This window comes from Anthonomus grandis, chromosome 5 (genome assembly GCF_022605725.1).
Source record: "Anthonomus grandis grandis chromosome 5, icAntGran1.3, whole genome shotgun sequence".
Taxonomy (NCBI): Eukaryota; Metazoa; Arthropoda; class Insecta; order Coleoptera; family Curculionidae; genus Anthonomus; species Anthonomus grandis.
The window spans coordinates 30,819,072-30,843,115 of NC_065550.1; the positions used below are offsets into that span (position 1 = coordinate 30,819,072).

The 24,044-nt window shown below is 35.2% G+C and overlaps 1 protein-coding gene across 4 annotated transcripts in view; it reads left to right on the top strand.

Moving 5' to 3' along the window:
• The window catches only part of LOC126736742 (mothers against decapentaplegic homolog 6), a 99,254-nt gene that overhangs the window by 69,828 nt on the left and 5,382 nt on the right, over window positions 1-24,044 (top strand). For 3 of the 4 annotated variants that reach the window (XM_050441267.1, XM_050441269.1, XM_050441268.1), the window contains 2 exons: window positions 18,251-18,463; window positions 18,543-18,798. In XM_050441267.1, the coding sequence (XP_050297224.1) occupies window positions 18,251-18,463; window positions 18,543-18,798 (469 nt within the window). Of the gene's footprint in view, window positions 1-2,486; window positions 3,107-5,784; window positions 8,266-18,250; window positions 18,464-18,542; window positions 18,799-24,044 lie in introns of those variants that run through there. The other variant, XR_007660748.1, reaches the window with a different exon arrangement.

Genomic DNA, 24,044 nt, shown 5'->3' on the forward strand with positions numbered 1-24,044 from the left:
TAAGGTGTTCCAAAATGATTTGATTTGTCCACAGTTGAATGGTATATTGGAAAGTATAGCTTGAAGACTTTGTCCTTCACTGACCACCTGCGACCAGAAGATGGACGATTTGCATTTAGCAATGGAGAGTTACTTCATTCTCTTACATAAACTGAAACCTTCCATCATTATAAAGAGACTTTAAAGAAGCAATATGTGCTCTTTCATTTCTCAGAAGTAACCTTAATTTATAATAAAGTCTGTGGTAATATTGGAATAAGAGCTCCTTGATGGATTGGTATTGATGGTGAACAATTTGACTGAACATTACCTAATAAGATCGTTGAAGCGGAAATACCACTAGTGTCTACAGTCTGTGAACTTGCAACTTGAGCTTCATTTTTCAACATTTTGCATTTCGTTGGAGATATGTTCTGTTCAGAACAACATGGATTTTTACCTGGAAAGTCTATTGTGTCTATTCTATGTATTTTTACAAGCTCTGCAGCAGATCTTACTTTGACTGCCTTTGACAAAATGGGTCACATAATACTAATTGAAAAACTCATCAAATTCAACTTTAGTAGAAAAGCTTGTGTGTTTCTAAAATTATATCTCTCTGATGGTTTTTTTTTTTTTTTTTTTTTTTTTTTGGGATCGGTGGAGAAATTTCATTATGAACACTGGTTACGCGGCGCCGCCCCCAGTAGTGTGGGACTCAGTGTCGAGTCTGTTTCGTCCTGTACTCACTAAAGCTCCACCGCTGGGTGGTGCCTTGTGGCTCCCTACACTGCGGTCTGCTAAGAAGCAGTCCTATTGTGTCCCATATGTTTAGTCCCACAGGTTCAATTCTGTAGCTTCAAGAAAGTCCAGGATTGTGCCCAGTGGTAGATTTCTTATACCCTCTGGTGAGGGTTTTCCCCCAGGAATGTTGCCCTGGTTTGATTAAATGCTTCACAGAAGCACAGTATGTGAAGAGTTGTTTCGTCCTCCTCATTGCATTCCCTACATAGCGAGGTAACTGATTTCCCTAGCGTATGCAAGTGTTTCCTGCTGGGCGCATGGCCTGTAAATAGCCCCGCGACCTTTCGCAGTTGTTGTCTGGAGAGGCCCAGTATGTTCTCACCCTTGAAGGGTGGGCTGCCTATAAGTTGTTTGGATTGTTCCATCTTTGGCAGCTGTTCCCAGTAGGATTTGTTCTGGTTTGTTAGCCAGTTGCCGATTTCCCTCTTCCGTTATCGTTGACACAACATGTTGGTTCAGGGCCTACCAGGCTGTTGCTGGCTCCCTGAGTTGCAAGTTGGATAGCCCTTCTTGCAGCCTTATTGTTGCCCATATTCTCTGCTAGGATTATCTCTGGCCTATTTTGCGCTTCGGCGAGGTTCCTGAGATCCTCCCAGCAGCTTTGCACAGTCCTTGACTTAGTCTCGAACTGTTGTAGTGCAAGTGTTGCAGCCTGGTCTCCTGTGAAAATTGCGAAGGTTTTGCCTCTTGGCAGCCCTTCTCTCATCAGTTGGACACAGGTTTGTATTCCTATTATGCTTGCCTGTAAATTTGTTGTTTCCACGCCCAGGTTTAGCATGAGTTGTCTGCCCTGTTGTTCGTCCTCCACCATGCCCACAGCTACCCCGATCTTGGATCGTTTGGTTGCCGTGTGCCATACTGAGTAACCTCTTTGCCTGAGCCTGTCCGCTTCTGCGTCCAGTGGTCCCCTTTTCTCTTTGATGACAAAAGGTTTGTCTAGGTATGTGACCAGGCGCCCAAGGTCCTGTATCTTGTCAAATAAGGCATTGTGCCCATCTTTCGATAGGATTGTTGCGCCATTTGACAGCAGTCTTTTCGCCCCCGATATAGCTTCAGCCCGTACCACTAAGTGTAGCGGGCTTAGTCCTATCAGGTTCTCTAGGGCAGCAGTCGGCGTTGTTGACATCGCTCCTGTTATTGCCCAGACATGCCCTGGCATTGCCCAGACATGCTATTCGTTTTTTTTTGTTGAGTATCTGTATTACAGTCCTCTTTTCTGCCGCATGCCACCATATAGGTGCTGCGTATGTGATGATGGGTCAAACCATTGTCGTGTACATCCAATGTACCATTTTTGGTGACAGTCCCCATGATCTACCGAACATTCTCTTACAGTACATAAGAGTTTTCGTGGCTTTATTTGTAGCCTGGATTACATGCTTCTTGAAGCTGAGTTTTTTATCCAGGGTTATACCTAGATATTTGACCTCGTCTTCAAGTCGCAGATTTTCTCCATAAAATTGTATGTTTCTAATGGGCTCTAGTTTCCTTCTTTTGGTAAAGGAAACCAGAGTAGTTTTTGTGGGGTTTACCCTTAGTTGTTCGTTCCTCACACCAGTGCTCGACAGTAGTCAGGGCTCTTTGCATTTTTTCGAAAACATGAGCCTGACTACCCCCTCGTGTAAGTATTTATAAAATATACGTTTATTACATGTATTAAATTACTTTAGGATATTTTACACTTGTGAATTTTTGAGGAGCAAATTAAACGCCGCGACGTTGCCAGCTGAGTCTCATACAATATATGACTCCCTGGAAAAACAGATAATATATGCCAAGAGCCAAAAAAAAATAAACACTCCTCGAAACAAAAACTAACACAGAGCCGGTCGAAAATTGTAATTTACGTCCAATAAAACGGTTCTGTTTACTATTACACGAATGCAAATTGATGGCTGGCCGGCGCCGTTCGACACTAAAAATAACTTACAGCGGAATATACAGCACACACACACACAATATAAAGTCCCTCACTCACATCGAATTTGATTACATTCACTTCGGCGGTTGCAACATTATTGGGTTAAACGTTCATTTTCAAATGGTCCATTTAAAACTGCGGGGCAGTTTGGGTTCCGGGGGGGAAGAGTTTTCGCACATATATACGCACGTACGCATTTTTTTGGCACGCGCGACTCTCGCGAAGTAAACAACGACGCGATTCTCGGTATCGGGCGCTCGCCGGTGCCAAAACCCGTTAAATTTAGCGATTCGGTCATTCAACGTGTCCACCGTCGCGGCGCCTCCTGACGACGATGCCGCCCCGACGCCCGTCCACGAAGACTCTTTTTTTTTTCTTACATTTGCAATTATTGCAGGCCATGTTTGTGTTCTTGTTTTTTATTGTAGGGCAAACGCAAACAAGAAGTTTAGAGCGAAATAAAAACACAGCTTGACGAAGTTCATTTTAAAAATTAAAAATGTGTAATTTTCTGCGCTTTTTCATATTTAACCATATTGCAACTGATAACTTAAGTAAAACAGAATGATATTTTCCTATCGCAAAGATAAATTTAAGACACGATTTTTGTTCTGTTTGAATTCTGTTTTGTTCGTATTGGGTTAGGCATGGACCATAAACTATATCACAGTATTTAAAATAACTCAGAACTAAACTCTCTATAGGTCAATCCTTTGTTTAATTGTTAAAGTTTGTCGATGCCGGGTAAAGAAGTTTCAATGATGCATACACCTTTTTAATGAAAAGATGTACGTTCTCCTTAAATCTCTTTGTCGACTATAAAGACCCCGATTCTTTGCAGAGGTTGAGGTTGGCAGTATATTTCCCTAAATCGTTAATTTCATTTTCTTGTTTAGGTCAGACTTGTTTTTGCCAAAGTCAAGGATCACTGTCTTTTTGTGATTTATCTTTAAGCTGTGCTTTTCCGGAAAATCTACTACCCTTTCCCAATCGCCCTCAAGGGTTGTATTCGCTAGTTTCAAATTCTATAAGAATCAAACGAGTATCTTATCTGCTTGTCATCGGCATATTGGTATGACTTGCAATTATTAGACATTTGGAGAGATTGCATGTAAATTTGAGTATTCATAAAACCGTACTTTTTTTTTAATGGTAAAAACAAGCACAAGAGGAAAGTCCTATGTCACTCTTGGAGTGGTGCTTGCGCGAAGATATTTGTGGGCATTTATCTTGAATCGCTGTAGGTTGTATGCGTCGGGAAATATGTGAGGTGGAAACCCGTTCCACAAAGAAGATGTTCTCCAGATGAATGAGTCCCGATACAGCGACGTCCTTGGGGTAGGCAGGTGGACTCGATGTTGATGAGCCGCAACTGCTAGACGCGTCCTTCTTGCCGGAATAGCCCTGGGTGCCCCCTTAGCACTTACCGTGATAATAATGGTAGAATAAACAGAAATCAGCCACCTTTCTCCTGTGCTCCAGAGTATCCAGACTCTTTGTCAGTTCTGGTTTGTCGATAAGATGAATAGCTCTCTTCTGTATAGAATCCAGCAGGTTTAAACTATGCTTGGGTGCAGAGCTGCAGACATGCGAGCAATACTCGAGGGAAGGGCATATTTGAGCCTTATAAAGAGTCAGCAGCTGTTCTGGTGTATACAGTTTTTTCGTTTTGAAAAGCACTCCGAGTTGTTTTGAAAAGCACTCCGAGTTTTTTTGAAGCCGCCCTGGCGACCTCGGCAACGTGGTCATGCCAGGACCCACTGTTGGTGACCTCGACTCCTAGAAGATGTAAAGATGATTTCATTGGCAATGTTTTCCCTGCCATAACCAGCTCCGGGCCACCAAGGTTAGTCTTCATCGTAAATACTGCAGCCTGCGTTTTTTTAGCGTTAAAATTGACCAAATTGTTATCGCCCCACTCCAAGATTGCTCTAATATCGTTGTTGGTTGAAGCTACTTGTTGCTGCCTAAGATATATACCAAGAAAAGGGTGGGGGATAGAATGCATCCTTGAGGGACTTCAGCGTTAATGTTAAATTTGTCGGAGAGCTATCCATCGCCGGCTACTTGGATTGTTCGTTGTTCAAGAAAACTTTTGATCCAATTCAATAATGAGTTTTGTATGCCGATTGAGGAGAGCTTGGTCTATTGAACAATTAATATGAACAGCAACTAAGCTTTTACACAATATTAATGTTACCGCTTAATTGATTACAGTTGCTTATATAGGGTGTTACAGAATAAGATGCTGATTCCTTAAGGGTGTTAATCCTTAGGTGATTTTAAGAAGAAAAGGTTGAATAAAGCTATGTCCTAAGTCTCTTAACTTGAGCCACGTGGTGTTAAAATCTTAAGAAAAAAATGGTTTCTTCATTGTTGCGTACCACAAGAACAATTATGAATTCCCCTTTAGATTAAATTGTTTGACTTGCAGATAGACCCTAACGCGGATTGACATTAGACAGTTCCGCTATCCCCTCATTTTTCTTACACGATTAATGTGAAATGGAACGCGAGTAATAATTAAGAATGTTTTCATTTAATTTATTATAAATTATAGTAATTATTCAATAATTTGTTAGTATTAGTAAAAAAAAAAGAAATTTGTTTGTTTTATAAATATATGTATTACAGTATAACAACTCTTATTCTAGAGGCAGGAAATAGCAAACGACTTGAATATTAAATACAGGATACTCGAGACAAAATAGTCCTCCCTGAAAATCTTGAAAAATAACTTGTTTAGCCAAAAACTGCCGAACACGTCAAATTTAATTGAGGGAGACATTTATTGACAGAAATTGCGTGTCTCTGACGTCATTCTAGAGCCCCCATGTAAATTTTTTTAAATAGAAATAGGGGTTACCTTGACTTAAAGGTAATTTTATTCTCTACATAGCCCCCTTTTTATTTTATCAATTCGTTCTCAAGAAGTATAAATAAATGTGAATAAAAAAATGAAACCTATTTTATTAAATGTTGAAAATTATCTTCGTTGACCTCCATACAAAAATACAATTGTTCAAAACGTTTACGCACATTAACGAGCATCTTGAGTGTTATTAACTGATATTCCTTAGCAATCCAAGATCTTCAAGGGAGTTAGAGTTTGTGGCAAAGACTTTGGCTTTTAGATAACCCCATAAAAAAATCCAAAGGGGTAAGATCGGGAGATCTAGCAGGCCAATTTACGGTACCTCTCCGGCCAATCCATCGTCCAGGAAACACGTCGTTCAAAAAATGACCTGTAGCGCGTAACTCGGTTCAAACCAATTTATTTCCAACCCGTGTGAGTCATACCTACTATCCAACCACAAAAAAATTACTCCAAAAAAAAAAAAAAGTCCAGACAAGTAAATTTTGTTTTAAAAGATTCAGAGATTTGGTGGCCGCCAGCTTTTAGACAGTGGAGAAGGTAGTGGAAGAAATTTTAATAAGAGCGCCACTTGATTTCAATGGTACTAAATGATAGAATGAATTTTTACATATGTTAGATATTAATGATCCATTTTTTTAGATATACAGTATCGGACAAAATTAGAGAGACTTCTCTATTTGCCAACTCCAATTTTTTGTACTTGAAATAATATTAATATTTGTTAAGCAGTGTATACCGGAGTTGACAAGAATTCTATTATCAACAATTCATTTTTGTAGCTCATGTTTACATTTATTTAAAGAATGTTTTTAACATTGATAAAAAATTACTGCGACAGAAACTCATTTTGTGTTTAGTTTCGCTGAAGTCGCGATTAGTTTAATTTCTGTTTATTAGTTTGAGAATATCATTAGCAATGCCTCGTGGTAAACATTATTCCATAGACCTAAAAGAAAAAATTATAAAAGCCTATAACTCAGGTCGCTCACAAAAATTAATAAAAGAGCAATTCAACGTCAGTAAACAAATGGTTTCCAGAACAATAAAAAATTATCAGCTCCGTGGAAGAGTGACAAACCTTAAAAGAGGTGGCCGCAAGAGAAAAACCTCAGTACTGCTGGACAGGAGAATTAAACGACTAAGTCAGAATAATCCGCGTCTATCTTCAACACAGATTTTGGCTGAATTGGAGGCGCCTGGGGTTTCATCCAGGACTGTGCAACGGCGATTAGTGGAGGCGAGGCTTCCTGGAAGGAGACCAGCAAAAAAACCCCATCTATCAAAAAAAAATTTAGCTGCTAGAATGTTATTTGCAACACGTCACCGTTACTGGACAGCTAAGGACTGGAATAAGGGTTTGTTTAGTGACGAGTCTAAATATAATATTTTTGGAAGTGATGGAGCGCAGTTCGTACATCGCCCAGCAAACAAAAGGCTTGATCCAAAATATGTTTCTGGTACTGTGAAGCACGGAGGTGGCAATTTAATGGTTTGGGGTTGTTTTTCGGGTTATGGAATGGGTCCTATCCACAAAATTGAGGGCACTATGGATAGATTTATGTATCGGACTATACTGGAAGATGTAATGTTGCCTTACGCCGAATGGGAAATGCCGCTAAGATTCACGTTCCAACACGATAACGACCCCAAACTTGTGAAGGAATGGTTTTTGGCTAACAAAATTCAAGTTTTAAAATGGCCACCGCAATCGCCGGACTTAAACCCAATTGAAAATCTTTGGGAGATTATAGAGAAAAAGATTCGCACTAAAAACATCGGGAATCGTGCTCAATTATTTGAAGAAATCGAGAATGCCTGGAAATCAATGGATCCGGCTGTAATTTCGAATCTCATTGGATCGATGCCGAATAGATGTGAAAAAGTTATCCAGAATAAAGGGTACTGGACAAAGTATTAGGTTAGTTTCATTAGTATAGGGTACAAATGTACTTTAAGGATAAGTCTCTCTAATTTTGTCGCACAGAATTTTTTGCATTTTTTTATTTTTCCTAATAAATCTTGAGAAATGTTTTTTTTTTTTTAAATTTATTTTAGTGCCTTTTTAAACTACTTCAAAACATAACATCCTTCAGCACAAAAAGAGGAATTTAATCATTTTTATCTTACATAAAAGACGTAAGTAGTCGAGTCTCTCTAATTTTGTCCGATACTGTATATACCAATTAAAAATATGGTATAATTCTCATGTCAAAGAAATAATTTAGGAAGATCCTCGTGAATATGGTTGGAAAAATAATGAAACTTACTGGAGACCAATATAAGCAATACAAGATCCGATCCCCAATAAAGTAAGAAAAGCATTGTCAATTCGGTGTTCCGACAAAAATTGCAACTATAATAGGTGCACGTGTTTATCTCAAGGATTAAAATGTTGTGACGAATGTAAATATGCAATATGTAGCAACAGACCACAAGATGAAGAACTAAGCTCGTCAGATTCAAAGTCTGAAGAAATCTAAATCTTTTCAATTTATGTTCTTTTTTTGTTTTTGCAATTCCTGTTTTAACTTAATATTAAAAATATAAGTGTAATTCCAGTGCAGTCTGCGTTCCTAATAAAAAAAAATTATCGAATCGCCAAATTAGTCAGGAGATTATCCAAATGGGCCTTCAAAACACATCGAGAGCGCGGTACCGTGCGACATTTTGTGGGCATCTTCAAGTAAGTATATTGCGCATCGCCGCGCGTCCCTGTGTTAATATTTTAAGTGACGATAGCTCTAAAAGTATTTGTGATAGAAGGTTGGTTTTTACTTTAAAAACTTTTTCAATATCTCTTATTTAATTTATATGCAGATACTATGGTAAAATTCCTTAAAACAAAAAAGTTTCCCGCTTACCGAAAATCATGCAGCAATAAAAGTAAAATTTTGAGTTTACTCTATTATCCAAGAAATAATAAGCTCACCAGGGGACACGAATTAGTACTGTTAGAACCGCCTGTATGTCTCCAATCGATTAAAAAAAAATCTCATGTTTATAAGCTAATTAGTTTCGAAGTTATCGCGTGGTATGTGTAAAAAAACATAAATATAACATTTTGACAATTTATTGACATTTTTCGAGATTAAAAATTTCTGACCCCACAAAATATGTCGTAATTGGTTATTTCTTATGCACAGGGGCCCAATCAATGATCCTGTATAGGTTTCATGTGGTTATACCTTTAAAAAAATTTTTTGAACTTTTTTCCACTGTTTTTACTCCACTAAAACGGAATAAGTCGGTCGAAAGCTGGAGTTATTCTGGTCGGGGTTCGGAAACGGCCGGTCGAAAACCCGAACAAAAGCTCATTTTTCTTTTTAATTTTTTTACTTTTTTTCTGCATTAAACAAACATTTTGTTATGAATCATTGCTAAATTATAACATTACATTGTTTAGGTACCTCTTTTGGTTTTATTTATACCTCTTATACAACAAAAATTGTAAGAATTTAAAGTTTAATTTTGTACTAAATGGTCGAAAACCGGCGAAATTACCCTACGATGCGGTCGAAAATACGAATAATACAATTTTTCGTGCGAAATCAAATTCGAATGGTTTCAAAAATACAGCCCCAGGTATATTTATTAAGTTCGTGAATAAATGTAACAAAGATGGGTTGATGTAAGAAGACCGCCATTTTGTTTTGTTAATGCGAACGACCACGTTTTATTTAATTCAAGACGGCGCATATCATCCGCCATTTTGCGTCATTTTCAGGCACGCCCCGTCCCCAATTACGTAACACTAAATAATTGATATAAAATTGAAAAATCGACCGATAAATAAAACATTCCGGCAGGCAGCTCGTTCTAATCGAAAGTCCGAATCGGGCCTTCTCCGGTTTGCAAAATAACACGGCGAAAAACATTAAAAATTCTCGCGGTCGTTCTACACAAATATGCCATTATCCGACGGTGTGAAATTTAAATTTTATTGTAATTTTATTTAAACTATTCGGCGACGTTGCCGCAACGCGTCACGTCCACTTGCTTACCATCGTATCAATCTTGTACTTGTTCATACAAAAATCACGGCTTTTTAAAGCCAGATAAAGGAGATGGAAACAATCAACCAACAACAATCGATAAATTTGTAAATACACATTCTAAATCGAATTATTCGATTAGAAAGAATTTAAGTGCGACGCGGCAACACCGCGCCGCTCTCCCGGTACTTAAAAATAGAAATTACGCTCACGCGGTGGCGCCAAGATTACGGCACCGGCTCGACGCGACGTCCGTCCGCCGGCGCGACTCTCGGCGACGACGACGGCCATCTTTGTTGCGCGCGCTACGTCATATGGAGGCGCGGCGACGCCGACGGTCGTCAACGTCGCGACGCCACCGCTGTTTTTCTTTCCATTATTATTGTTATTATTATGTGGAAACGGTTCATCGGTGTGAGTATTGTGTGTAAACGTGGAATTTCGTGATTTTCTGTTTTAAAGGGTATTTTTGATCGATTAGAACACAAATATAGAGAAATGTGTGTTGCCTAATGAACAGACAGAAATTCTGTTGACAGCTTTATTGACGTTGTTGACAAAGACGGGGGCATCCATCTTGGGTGGCGTGTGGCGGGAAATTTAAGCTTGATCTATTGCCTGGTATTTAAATTTCAAGTAATTTGCAGTTGCATTACAAAGTTGATGCGTTAACTGACGAGTGATGAGATATATTTAAATAGAATTTTATTTTATTTAAAAAAAAAACCATATACTTTCATTTTAGAAATACCCACATTTAATTAAAATCGTTAATTTTAAATGTTGAGAAAAAATAAAAATATTGCATCTCAGACATCCCTCATCACTTTAATCAAGAATTAACACATCAACTAAAATATTATTTAATTTAAATTTTGTTCTCAAGACATTGCTTATTTAAGATATTTAGCTATAGATACTTACCAAGAATTATAAATTGGCACGATAGATATGGGACTAAATTTTAAATAAAAAAAAAACAAAGCTAAATTGTCTTTTAAATGTTTTATTTTAAGATGAATTAAAATAAATTTAACAAAGGATTTTAAAATGCATAAAAAAGTTACAATATATTCTAAATGAAATACTGCAAACTGTAAGTATGGTATTAATAACACCTTTTATGTAAAAAATAGAATTGTTGCAGGTATAAAGCATATTTTAACTGAAAATCCTAATTTCTGGAGTTTCAGAAAAAAATTACCTGCTTTTTTTTGTTTCCATAAGTATAAAACATGATAAGAAATATGTAACAAACATACCTAAATAAAAAATTAAACATATATATTTTTTAATCATCTATACAATTGCAATAAAATAATATATATCCACAAATTATGGAAAACAAAATATAAGCTCTTATAAAGACAGAAACTGAACCTATCTCTTGAAATAAATCTGGCTTTTCATTGTAAATAAGTTAATTAATAATGACTAGATATAACACAAATACATATGTACAAGTTAATATGCATGTTTTTTCCATTTTATTTTTTTAGTACGAGGGTGAATCAAATATGAACCGGACTTTGGTTTTAGTAATTTTATTGGTACAGTAAATAAAAGTTTGAACACATGTTATTTTTCTACATAATCTCCTCTCTTATTTACGCATTTTTCCCACCGGATCGGAAGTTTTTTAATTCCTTCATCAAAGAATGAAGCTGGTCGTGTCAGTAACCAATTGCGCACAAACGTTTCCACACCTTCGTCGTCGTCAAAGTGATAACCTCCCAATTCTTCTTTTAGTGGCCCAAACATGTGGTAGTCACATGGTGACAAATCGGGACTGTAAGGCGGGTGTTCAAGTGTTTCCCAATGAATATTACGTAATTTTTCTTGGGTCAATGCAGCTGTGTGTGGCCGAGCGTTGTCATGGAGCAGAATCACACTTCGAATAGGCATGTCTCGCCTTTTTCGCCGATAGGCCTGTTTCACTGCGTCAAGCAGTTGGCACTAGTAGGCAGCATTAACTGTACGGCGTTCGTGAAGATAATCAATCAGCAGTACGCCTTTGGAATCCCGAATGTTCGCCTCATTGATGCTTGTCCTGGGTCGGCGTGCATGGCTCTCGTTTTCCACTACCTCTCGGCCATCGGAAAATTTTTTGTGCCAGTCGTAGACTTGAGTCCTTGATAAGGTTTCATTACCGAACTGTGCAGTTAGTCGACGCAAAATTTCGGAAGGTTTTACGCCCTCACGCGACAAAAATTTTATAATAACGCGTTGCGCAACAGACGTGTGTACCTCTTGTTCAGACATGATGCTACTAACAGCTCATCTACTCCGGTGCGCCAAACCGACTGACTCCCCTCCTCTTGACATCCCTATCTAGCATATATCAGGACGTCGCGCCACTCGCTTCACCTATGGCGCGCTAAACAGAAAAGTCCGGTTCATATTTGATTCACCCTCGTATAAGCAAATAAAAACAAAATATGACTTTTGATTAGTTACAATCGGGTAAAGATGTCACAAATCAGTGGGGTTGTCTCCAGTAAGTATGCAACATGAAACAAGAAAACAGATTAAGACAGTGTATTGTGTATACAATATTATATATTCTATCGGGTTAAAATTAAATCTAAAAGTATTTCATCCTAATGATCCAAAATACATAAGTTTTCATTATTAGTAAGTATTGATTATCACATTAGTTATGATTACAATAATTAAGGTTCTAAATAATACCGTAAAGGATTTGATATTAGTCCATAATTTTACTTTAAGCTAATAATATGAATTTAATTATGGGTCAGTAAAAATAAAATAGGACTGTAAAAAGCATAGCATTTTCTATCAAAATGTCTCAGGTAATTTAGGTATTTTAAAAAATAAGATATTGCATACTAAAATCTTAGCTAAAAAGTTAGCTAAAAACAAAATTATTCTGATTGTGTAGGTGTAGGATCATGAGTATTAAATGAGGATATTCAGGATTTTTGTTTTTTTTAAAGGCATTTTAGATTGTCAAATATTTTTCTGTTTTTTAGAATGACCAACACTTAAAGATTGTTGTTGTGGTTTTGAAGTTGGCTTTTGAGTTTATACTTTAAATATTTATAAACCAACCAAAACTTTTTCTCTAAATTGACTAAATGACCATGGCTATCCATCCATAAATGTGTATAACTTAATGTGGATTAAGTCGATTAGGGAAATCAGTTTTTGAGAAGTATATGTCAATCTGTTTTCGTTAAATTGAACAAATAGGTATTGTGTTTATACTCCATGTGAATATTATTTCTACTTAAGAACCAGAAAAGTGTTTGGAGCAAACATTTTTAGTCGGACTTACATGACAGACAAGATTTTTGTACATTCAATGGCAATTAAAAAAATTTATGATTTCTGTGACTGCCTGGGCAATTCCTCATATATAAACTAGTGACTAAAGAATATTTGTATGAATATCTCAATCTAGATGAAGACAAGGAAAAGAAAATACTTCATATTTTCCCAGTGAAGGTTCAAGAATTAAAACTGAATTGTAAAAAAAAAATTAAATTGAGAACAGTGACATTGATATGTCCAAAATAGGATTAAATATATAATTATATCCTAGAAAATGATAATACATCCAAAATACACCTAAACATTATTAGAAAACACTTAGGTATGTCATAATTGAAATTTACCTGTCTCTTGCTCTATGTAGTTGCACGATGATTCGATGTTGGCACGTTTGTAAAGTAATGTATCAACCTAGAATTCAAAAAAACTACAAAAAGCTATAAAATTACTTAAAAACTTTAAATTGGAAGAAAATCATGAGGCTTGGCTTGTTTTCCCCCAAAGAAAACTTAAAAATTAAAAAAGACAATTGTCAAATACCACAGTTAAAATGTCACTATTGTCATATTTGATGTACGTCAAAAATTAGACAATCAGAATCAATCGGCCATCTTGGGTGGCAGACTATTCCGCCCCGCCACATTTAACCTTCATACCGGTGGGTAATTGTTTACAATTCATCTGCTTTTTTTTGTCATTAATTCCTCGTACAGATTTTTTTTCCTAAGTACTCATGGTGATAATGCGAATAAGTGGATGCATACAAACTGATCGAAATACTTCTGACTACGAACTTAATAAATATACCTGGTGTACCAATTCAATGAAAAATAAATGGCCACCAAAGAAAACCAAATTTGGTTTTGGGTGTCTCTGTCACCACTACTAGGTGGCCGCCATTTTGTGTGATTGTGTTCTTTCGATGTTGGCCACTCTGACAAATTTCAGTTGTGCCAATTGTAGGGAAAGAAAACAATTAAAGTTTTTGAAAGGTTATGTTAACAAATACAAAATATAAAGTTACATTTAGTGAAGAATTTAAGGTAGTTGCGTTAGATCTGTGATTTTTCTTGTACTTCTTTAGGAATTTCGTTAAAATTTATGAACGACAGTAATTCTCACCTAAAATGAGACAAAGTTTCAATTACCTTGGGATAGATGCATGCACTTTAAAATATTTTTTATTATTTTGATAATCTTGAATCTTATAAATCTAAACTTAATCGTGCCACTTTGTGCTTCTGACAAATCTGCTAGCGTCCTCTCGCTTGGCAACGGAAACTATTGTAACTAACTTGACAGTTTGACGTACCTAATTGGACCAATCAAAATGGTAGAAAGGCGTGGCCAAATTAAGGCGGGAAAATTAAAATTTCATTTAATAAGTAATCTTATAATTTTATTGTTTAATCGCAATATCCAAACCAAACACCTTATCAAAAAGGTTAGTTTTTGATTAGGTGTTAGCAGGGCCGTATCTGGGTTAGACCAGTGACATTTGAGATATTAGGGATAAAAAAAACTTTAATTTATAAATAGGTCTTACTAAAAGAAGATACCAGTTTAAACTAAAAATCACATTTAACAACGTTAAAATTTTAAAAATAGTAATTATAATAACAACTGAATATTTCTTTGCTTTTCCCTCGCAAAACGATTTAAGACCTCTGCGGTATCAATTATAATATTTCTATGCACGCTTAAAAGGGCAATAGTCCTGTTAGCCGCTCCTGACTAGTTGAATTGCGCAAATAGTCTCTTAAACACCTTAGCGATGAAAATGATCGTTCTGATGAGGCTGTAGATACAGGTAACGTAGCCAGAATTTGCAACATGAGTATGAATATTGGGAAACAAAGATGAATTACATGCTGATAATGCATCAAGAGCATTTTTTGGCCTTTCTGCTTGAGGCAGCTTAATCCATTTTTGTTTCCACAACTGCAGTTCTGCAGATAACGTATCTAGGTCCAAAAATTCCTCATATGGTAACAAGTCTTCCATTTTTACTATGTGAGCTTCGCACATATTTGGTACTAGACAATATAACAATGAAAGTGATTTTTCGTGATTTGCAAATCTTGCAGATTTTCATCAGTTCTTCTATAAATTGATCAAAAAAAGGAATTGCAACTGTGATTCGAAAATATTCCTCTGCAGTAGCTACCATGGCATTAGAACGATTCTGCTGTCGTGAAACTATTCGAGGTATTTTTATGCATTCTTCATCATCTATAGACTTTATAATAGCTTCAGATTTTTTACAAATATTTTTGAATTCTTGATCTATATTCAGTCTCATATTCCTGACCTGACTAATAACAGTATTCACATGCTCAACAGCGCTAAATAGATCAAAATCCACAGTCTGGAGAATTCTGCATAACGGTAGAGTAAAAGCAAATAAAGTGGACGCTGTTAACATACTGATAATAAACTCACTGGTCATAATAGCTCGAAGGAACTGCAAAGCTTTTGAAGAAGTTTCGATGTCTTGTTTTAGTTCTTCTAATGTTTCAATAATGGGTTTAAAAACTTCAGTAAACCTAATTAGTCCATCATGATTTTCCACCCACCGAGTTTCACACATGGATGTTAACTTACTCCATTTACTATTTGGAACATGTTCTTTAATTTTATTTTTTAATATTAATAATCTCAGTGCGCATAGCTAATATTTTTTTAAAATTTGCAATAGATTTTATTGTTCCAATACAATTTCTGATACTCTGAACCTTACAGGAATGGGCAAGAGCTAATTTTAAAGAATGAGCACTACAATGCACATATATTGCTGCTGGATATTTTTCTCTAAAAAAAGGGTTATAGTTACCAGTCGTTTCAATTTTATTTTACGCTATAAGATTTTCGGTGGGGGGGAGGGGGGGTTTGAACTCCCAAAACCCAACCCGCATCTAGAGAGTTCAACCCCCCCCCTTAGATACGGCCCTGGGTGTTAGCATCAGGATAAAATAAACCTCTTCAGTTTCGTGTTTGTGACCCAATATCTTCAATATTGCGGAGGGTTGTTGGTTGAGGGTTGTAGACTTAGGTAAGAGGTGTTATGTATAAAAAAAAAAAAAAAAATTTATACTGTTTTTTTATTAAAAAAAAAAAAATTTTAACGGATTGTACCTGAATGTAATTTTAACTGTGTCGTGGTTTTTGTTTTTTTGTAACTTAAAGAACATTTATTTTAATAGTGTTTTTTATGTACTTGAAATTACTTTGTTTTATCTCTGTAATTACTTGAATCCATTTCAGTGTCCTGAGGATGACTTAATATAAGTCGAAACGTCGACATTTAGGTAAACAGGTTTCTGTTTTATTTCTGACCCTACCCAACAACCCTCCGCAATATTAAACCTCTTCAGCTTTATTTTACATATATAAATGAGTTAATGTATTGCAATAATCAGTTAACAATAGTGTAGAAAATATCACCAATTTCAAAATGGAAATAATAAAATGTTTTTCCTTAATACATTTATTATTTAATTTTCCTGAAAAATAATAACTTAAAATTATATACATAATATACAACAATTCATTATAACAGATATTATCTGCCAACTTGCTCAGCTGTGTGACACACAGTCAAAGGTAGAAATATAATCACACTTCTCAAAAAGTATCACTATAAACTATCACTAACTGTCTCTGCAAGCACATCACTGCTAGACCTATGTGTCCTAAACCTAATTTGCAATGGAGATGAAAGGTTAAGTGAGATGGGACAATAATTTCCAGGATCGTTTTCATGCTGCTTTTCAATAATTGGCCTAACCGTGCTAATTTTTGTATTTATTTGCTCTTTACAGATTATTTTACACTTGGTAACTAATCCTATTACAAAGTACAATCCGAACTATAGACTTTGAACATTCCTCTTAAAATTGTTTGTAGTTGGGGTACAGTAAGTCTATTTTATCGTGTATGTTATTATTGGCTACATAGAGGAGGTAAAAACTAAGAGCTTTTCTGGTATGATATGCTGGCACATTATAGGAGAAAGCTTACATAAGGATAGAGGATCATCAATAAGGCCAGTTAGCAATTTAAAAAGAGACACTACAGTAAAGTTGAAGCTAAGCTTTAGCTCCTCTGAGAAAATATTTATTATATATATATACCTTCACTTAGTATTTTTATAATTTTATTGCTAAGATTGTTTATTACCAAGAAAACCTTTAAAGGAACAAAAGGGTTTAAATACATGGTTGAGCGGTTATTCACGTACTTCCAGGTTATTATTAAATTATCTAGTCCTGGGTCTCGAAAGTCTGGGGCTGTGACAGAATTAGTAACATTAATAAAATATTCATTGAATTTTTCTGCTGTAATTTCTGCTGTAGGACTTTGTAATTTCATCAGACTAGTAACTTTAATCTATATGGTATCAGTTATGTGAGTTAGATCAATATTCTTATTCTGTTTGATTGTCTACTATTTGTTGTACTAATGTAGAGAACTACATTAATAGTTTTTGATTTATTGGAAGGATCAACAAGTTTTGCAGCTAGAAATTGATATTCTCGGGATAACCTCCAGTCTTAAATTTTCGACTGATTCAACCTTCTTCTTTGATAAACTCCTTTTAAGAATATTCCAATTACTTCATGAGAATATTCTCAAGAATATTGAAAAATCCCAATTCAGATACTCACAGTAATGTAAAAAGCATTCTAGGCACATTCCCTCAAGGTTCAGAATATTAATGAAATGTTAATCGCTGGAACGATCTGCGCTAATACTATTAACCAATCAGATATAAACAAATAAGTTAAAAAAAAATCTATTTAATTCAAAGACACGACGAGACAGGAAAAACTGGTAAACCATAATAGACTAAGGCAGGAATGACATCAGTGTCTCAGCGGTATGTCGGCACTTTTAGTACCACTTTTATTTCTTCGTGTTTTGTGCCGTTCAAGGTGATCCGCTCGGCCTAGGATGATATTATAAGTCGGAACTTTTTGCACCACCGTCCGTTAAAAAAAACAACGATGATTTACATTTGATTTGACATTTCCTCTATATGATCACACTTTTGGAAAATTGGCAAATTTCAGAGCGTAAAATGGGCCTAAGACAAAGTTTGCAAAAATTTACAAATAAATTCAACAACAAAGTTCATTCCAATAATTTTGCATGATAGAACATTTTGCAAAGTTATATAGGTACATAAAATTAAAATGAGAACATGCATGTATGAATAAAACTGATAACTGACTTTATCCATAAATTTGTTCAAGTCCACCGGGAGAGCCCTCTTTTGGTACAAAGTGCAATAACTTCTGTTCCATTTATCAGATTTGCTTGATTTTGGACCTAAGGCATTTACCTAAATCTCTTACTTAAAGAAATCTTCTTCAATTCCAGATTCACAAATGAGAAATCGACAAGAATGGTGTAAACTGGCATATTGGGAACTCCAGGAGCGCGTTGGGCCCCTTTTTCCAGTGGAGCCCAACCACCTGGACGTATTCGGCGAAGTGCCGTGCGGCCCCGACGGGGTCTGTCTCGACACCCTCGGCCTCCAAAACGAGAAGCAGACTGACGCTAGTCGCAAGACTAGGGCTAAAATAGGATTAGGTAGGTGCCCCATAAAATTTTACTCCTTGCTCATTATTTTCCAGTGTAGGTCATTATAGTAATCGTCCGGGTATTTTAGGAATAACATTATCCCGAGAGGCAGACGGTCACGTGTGGCTCTACAACCGTTCCAAGGAGCCGGTCTTCGTCGATTCCGTGTACCTCGAGGGGGCGGCTGGCTGTGAGTCGATGGGGCGCAGTCCCGTACGCGTGCCCCCCGATCATTGCGTGTGCGCGCACGCCCCGGAAAGTCTTCAGACTTTCGGGTGGGATCGTTTGGTTCCCGGTAGGACACCCCACCTGGTTGGACCCGCGGCCGATCCGAATTCTATTAGGTGAGTTTATGTGTTTATACCACGGTCAGTGTTGCCAGGTGAAATACAATGAAATTCCAAGTATGTACCTAAATAAGTTATTTTTTATTGACTAATTTACACCTTCTGGTTGGCTCAATATTCAAGATCGCTACACCCTACATTTCACTTGTTTTGTATACCGTCTGGTAAAAACCAATTTTTCTGAATAATATAGACTCTCCTTGCGATATACCACACATAACCGGGCCACTAGAATTAGGAACTTTATAAGTATACCAAAACAGCCGTACAACTCTATTTCAATGTAGTTTTTCTAGGGACCAATATAGAGTGTACAATAACTTAATTTGCAATATGCTCAATGAGCTTTCTCACCAAATGCTTAAGAGAAAACTAAAAAATGTTCTTTCCGTTTTATACTGCTTGATTAAAAATAACCGCATTTAAGGAAATATCAATTAGTGCCGATTTAGCGGTACTTCATAAAACCCTGTTGTAAGAGTATTTAGTACTTAATAATCCAAACTCGCTTAGTTTTTACTCAAACCACCTTAAAATATACAGAGTGCTTACTAAACATGCGGCAAAAATTTCAGGGATTATTCCTTGTACTATTCCAAGGATATTTTGTCTTTTTATACTTTTTGATCGGACGCTTTGTTTCAAAGATACGGGGCGAAAAAGAATTTTGACAATAACAATTATTTATTACCAAAAATTACATGTCATGTTTCTTAATCTGCAAGAACTGTTCAAAATGACTACCCCCGATCGGGTGCAAGAATCTAATATTTTCCTTATAGACTCCCAAACTATTTCAAAAACACCAGGATCGTTTCTGATTGAGTGACATTCAGCAATTATCCGATTTCTCAAATCTTCTACATCTTCCACTGGAGTTTATAATAAAACTAATGACTTTAGATGTCCCCATAGGAAATAATCCAGAGAGTTTATGTCCGGGGATCGAGCAGGCCATAGGTGAGGTCCACCTCGACCAATCCAGCGATCTCCGTATGTTACTAGCTACGTTTACAACGCGCGGATCTATTAGGTCCATAGATCAAATGATTTTTACTGATGACTATTTTTATTTAGTACATAAACAAGGATTGATTTTGAAGGTTAAATTAGTGCAGGCTTTTCTCTAGGATCAAAATATGAGTTGAAGGGAGTTTATCAGTTTAGATGAAGAATTATAGGACGTAACCTCTAATTCTTTAAAAGTGTTATGGTTGTTTAAAAATCATAAAAATAAACTAATAATTTTGTTAAGGCTTATGCTTGTCCTTCTCTTCCTATTCTTCTTTATTTTTGTGTACAAAAATAAAAACCTCCTAACCTAACATCCAATAAAATGTCAAACTTGTCATTTTGATACTTCAAAATAGGTCCTAGCTGTTTACACCGAAAAAAACGAAATTTAATCTACCCTGTTTGGAACGCATCAAATTCGGGTATCAAATTTTAGTGCGCTGCCGTTTACACCGAAAAAATAGTCCCCATGACGTCATTTGATCCAAGTATTAAATATTTGGTACACGCGTTGTAAACGTAGCTATAGTTAAAAAACTGTCAAACTACACTCTTAAAAATAGGTGAATAAAAATTCAACAATTGTATAGATTTTACATACAATTTGATTCTGGAAATGGTACAGAATCAATTTGTGTAGAATTTCTCTATGCTATTGTGCTTAAATAACTGTGGTTCTATAATCAACAAATTGTGTATCAATTTGATTTATTTTATTGTATATAAAGTACACTATTTGTGTACTTAAATTCGACAATATTTTATATTTATTTCATATAATTGTTCAGTAAATAAGCAAAGTCTTAGTGTTTTTTTTAACATGGTATGTACAGGAAAAAAACACAATTTGTGCATTTTAAATACACACGTTAGTGTAAGGTGTTTTCACAATATATTTTATTTTCTTTCATTTCAACTATAAAATTTTATTACAAATTGTGTACAATAATACTATATATTGTTTTATAAATTTAAATATAGTGTAGGTTACTTCGTTTAGGTTTGTATATCAAATTAACATAAGAACTGGAGTTTTTTATTACAATATTTTGTATTTATATTCATAAAAATTTTAAAATAATCAATATACTTGTATAAAAAAAAATGAACAAATTGTTTAAAAATTTAAAATACATTTTAGAGAATTTCGTCATAAGTCTGTGTAATAATAAATTCTAGTGCGCCTGGGAAAAACAGGATAAAAAAAAACTGTTTTTTTTTAACAATTTATTTAATTGTATGAAATATTTTCGAAAATTCCACCATTAATACATTGAAGCAATGTATTAAATCTTTTCTTCAATCGTTTCAAACCTAAGTTTTTTCCATAGATATTTTACACTGTCTCCTCTATAGCTCCATGTAAGTTTAGGGGATCTTGGTGGACACGATATATCTACAGGAGCCTTCCTTCCTATCCAATAAAAAAAATCTTAATTATTTGTTTTAATAGTAATAGCCTAGGTAATTTTTAAGAAATTTTTAAAATTTAATTTTAAAAGGTTTTTAGTTTGTTGATAATAGTTTAGTTACCATAGTAACATATCCAAACATTATTTATTTTCTTGTTTCCATTGCAACTAGACTAAACCAAAATAAACAGCAAAAAAAATGAACAATGGTATATAAAAGCCTATTTTTTTAAAACAACCCTATCATGTGATACATCATTAGAATCAGATTCCGAGATCCCTGTACTAAACATCGAAAAAAGCTCACCCTGTATATATCGTATTTTTCCCCCTCTCTAAGGTTTTAATAAGTTAGTAGGAACTTTAGTAGGTATATATCTACCTACCTATAGTTGTGGAAGTACTTGCTAGATTCCGTGCTATTATCCGTCCTAGTATCCGTGGACTGCGGTTCACTTTTATGAAAAGTTTGATTTAACTTTAAACAAACCACATTTATAAAGACTTACATAAAGCATTTTAATGCAATGACAATATTTGGTTTTTCTAAACCAAGTTAACCAAAGGACGAGAGTGTGAGAGCCATAGTGGCTGCCCACAGTGAGTAGGTATATGTAGGTATCATCTGATCAGTTATCACTGAAAAACTAAATAGGTACCAGCTACCTGTCTAAACATCAAAATATCCAGGAAATTCCAAAGTATACAATAAATGCAAAAAAAATATGGTGCTTACCTAATTACCTACCTACAAACTGCTCCTGGAGTTAGTCAAATAAACTCTATTCCTTAAGTTTATCTTCAACGAATATATCAATTTTTTTCTTATGCAATTTTATCACTTAACGAAACGAAAAAACCTTAAAACAAATTAATGCCGGCCGATTGATTGAAGGACTAAAGAATGAACAGTTGAACACCTGTGGCACTAGGAATTATAGCAATGCTGCCATCAAATGTATCTTAAAGATTACACCGCCAATTAAAAAAGTTACGTTTCCTTTTTTTACGCGTGTTATTATCACGATATTATTTAAATAAATAAAATTAGAACTTATGCTGATTGGGCTTATTTTTAAATATCCTATTAAATCATTTTCAATTAACAACTTTAAATCGGCTGCAAATTTTGATGCATACCTTTACAACTGTTTAATATTGAATCTGGCAACATTGACGTTAACAACGAAGTTCTAGCGGCAAAGGCAAGGACGTCGGGCGCGTCCTCCTTTATACACAATTGTGTATTATAACTACACAATACATAGTTTAAAATTCTATAATTGTGAAGGGCTATTAGCAAGAATCTTTTTTATTCTACACAATTGTAAATAAAATCAACACAAGCCAGAATAAAAAAATAATTAAAAATTGTAGTAAAAATATACTTGGTTATTAGATTTTTTACCAAACTGCATTGGATTTTAAAAAAAAAATGTGGAATATTTATACACATTATCTTAATAATTAATATCCACTTATGGTGTATTAATTTAATATGCAATAATTGTATGAAATATACACAATAAAACATATACAAAATGCCTGAGAATTTTTATACAGGACTGTGAGATATTATCTAACAATTGTGTATTAAAATTAAACATTTTTTTTTATACAACAAAATGTGAAAAAATCCATCGGGATTTTTCTGTGTGTAAAATGCTTAAGTGCGCCGGTGCACCGTCGTGCATAAACCACATTGCACTTCTTGTAGCCAATGGTACATTCTCCAGAAACTGAGGTAGCGTGTTTATTCCATAAAGCTGCGGTATACCTCGCCGGTAAGTCTTTCTGGCAGAAATACCGGTCCAATTAGGAAGTCACCTATAATTCCCACCCAAACAAACGCAAAGCACTTTATGTAGTTTTTTTGCCCAAACATGGTTATTGTGAAAATACCTTATTGCATTTCTTGAGAAACTGGCTTCATCTGTAAAAAGAATAAGAGTCAGTAATTGAGGGATTTGAACCAATGTGTGCAAAATCCATTGATAGAATGCAATACGTAGAGGAGAATCTGCAGGAAGAAGTGCCTGAACGCGTTTTATGTGGTATGGTTATTTGGTCCCGTTACTTACATTTAAAGTATTTGCAATTTTCTTCTACTATGACCAGCACCTTCTTTTCTAGTTCCACCGTTCTTGCTGATATTGGCCTTCCTGGTCCTCCCCTTCGCTTCAACGTTCCTGTTCCACTAAGTCGTTGATATATATTTTAGAAGGTTTTTCTACGTTACTAATTTTAAAACTACCAAAATTGGATGGTTGAAATTCTTTTTTCGCCCCGTATCTTCGAAACAAAGAATAGTCTTAAATTTTTGCCCCATGTTTAGTAAACAGCCTGTATATACCAAATATGTCGTTATCATAAATACTTACCAGGCAAAGGGAGAGTGTTCCCTTTTTCCTATTTTCTACCCATTGCAAACCTGGAAAATGTTTCCATTTCTTTTTAAAATTCTGATTGTAAACATTCATTTTCTTGCTAGGCGCAGGGAAAAATAGACTATAATTACTGTCACTTATTTTTTAATTATTTTAAAGCTCTAATTTATAAATAAGTTTATAATTATTATTATGAGTAACAATTTTGAATATTGTTCTTTAAAAAACATGAGTTTTGGAAAAGAAGTCATTATAATAGTTTGGTCAAAATCCTGAGACCTGGAAGTCATGACCACGATTCAACTTTTAAGAGGTACATATATTTGTTGCGTATTACGTCAATGAAAGTGATTTAAAAAAAATTAGAGCCGTTGTATCAATTGATTTATTTTTTTATTATATGTAATTAATTTTAAATTTATTACCAAAA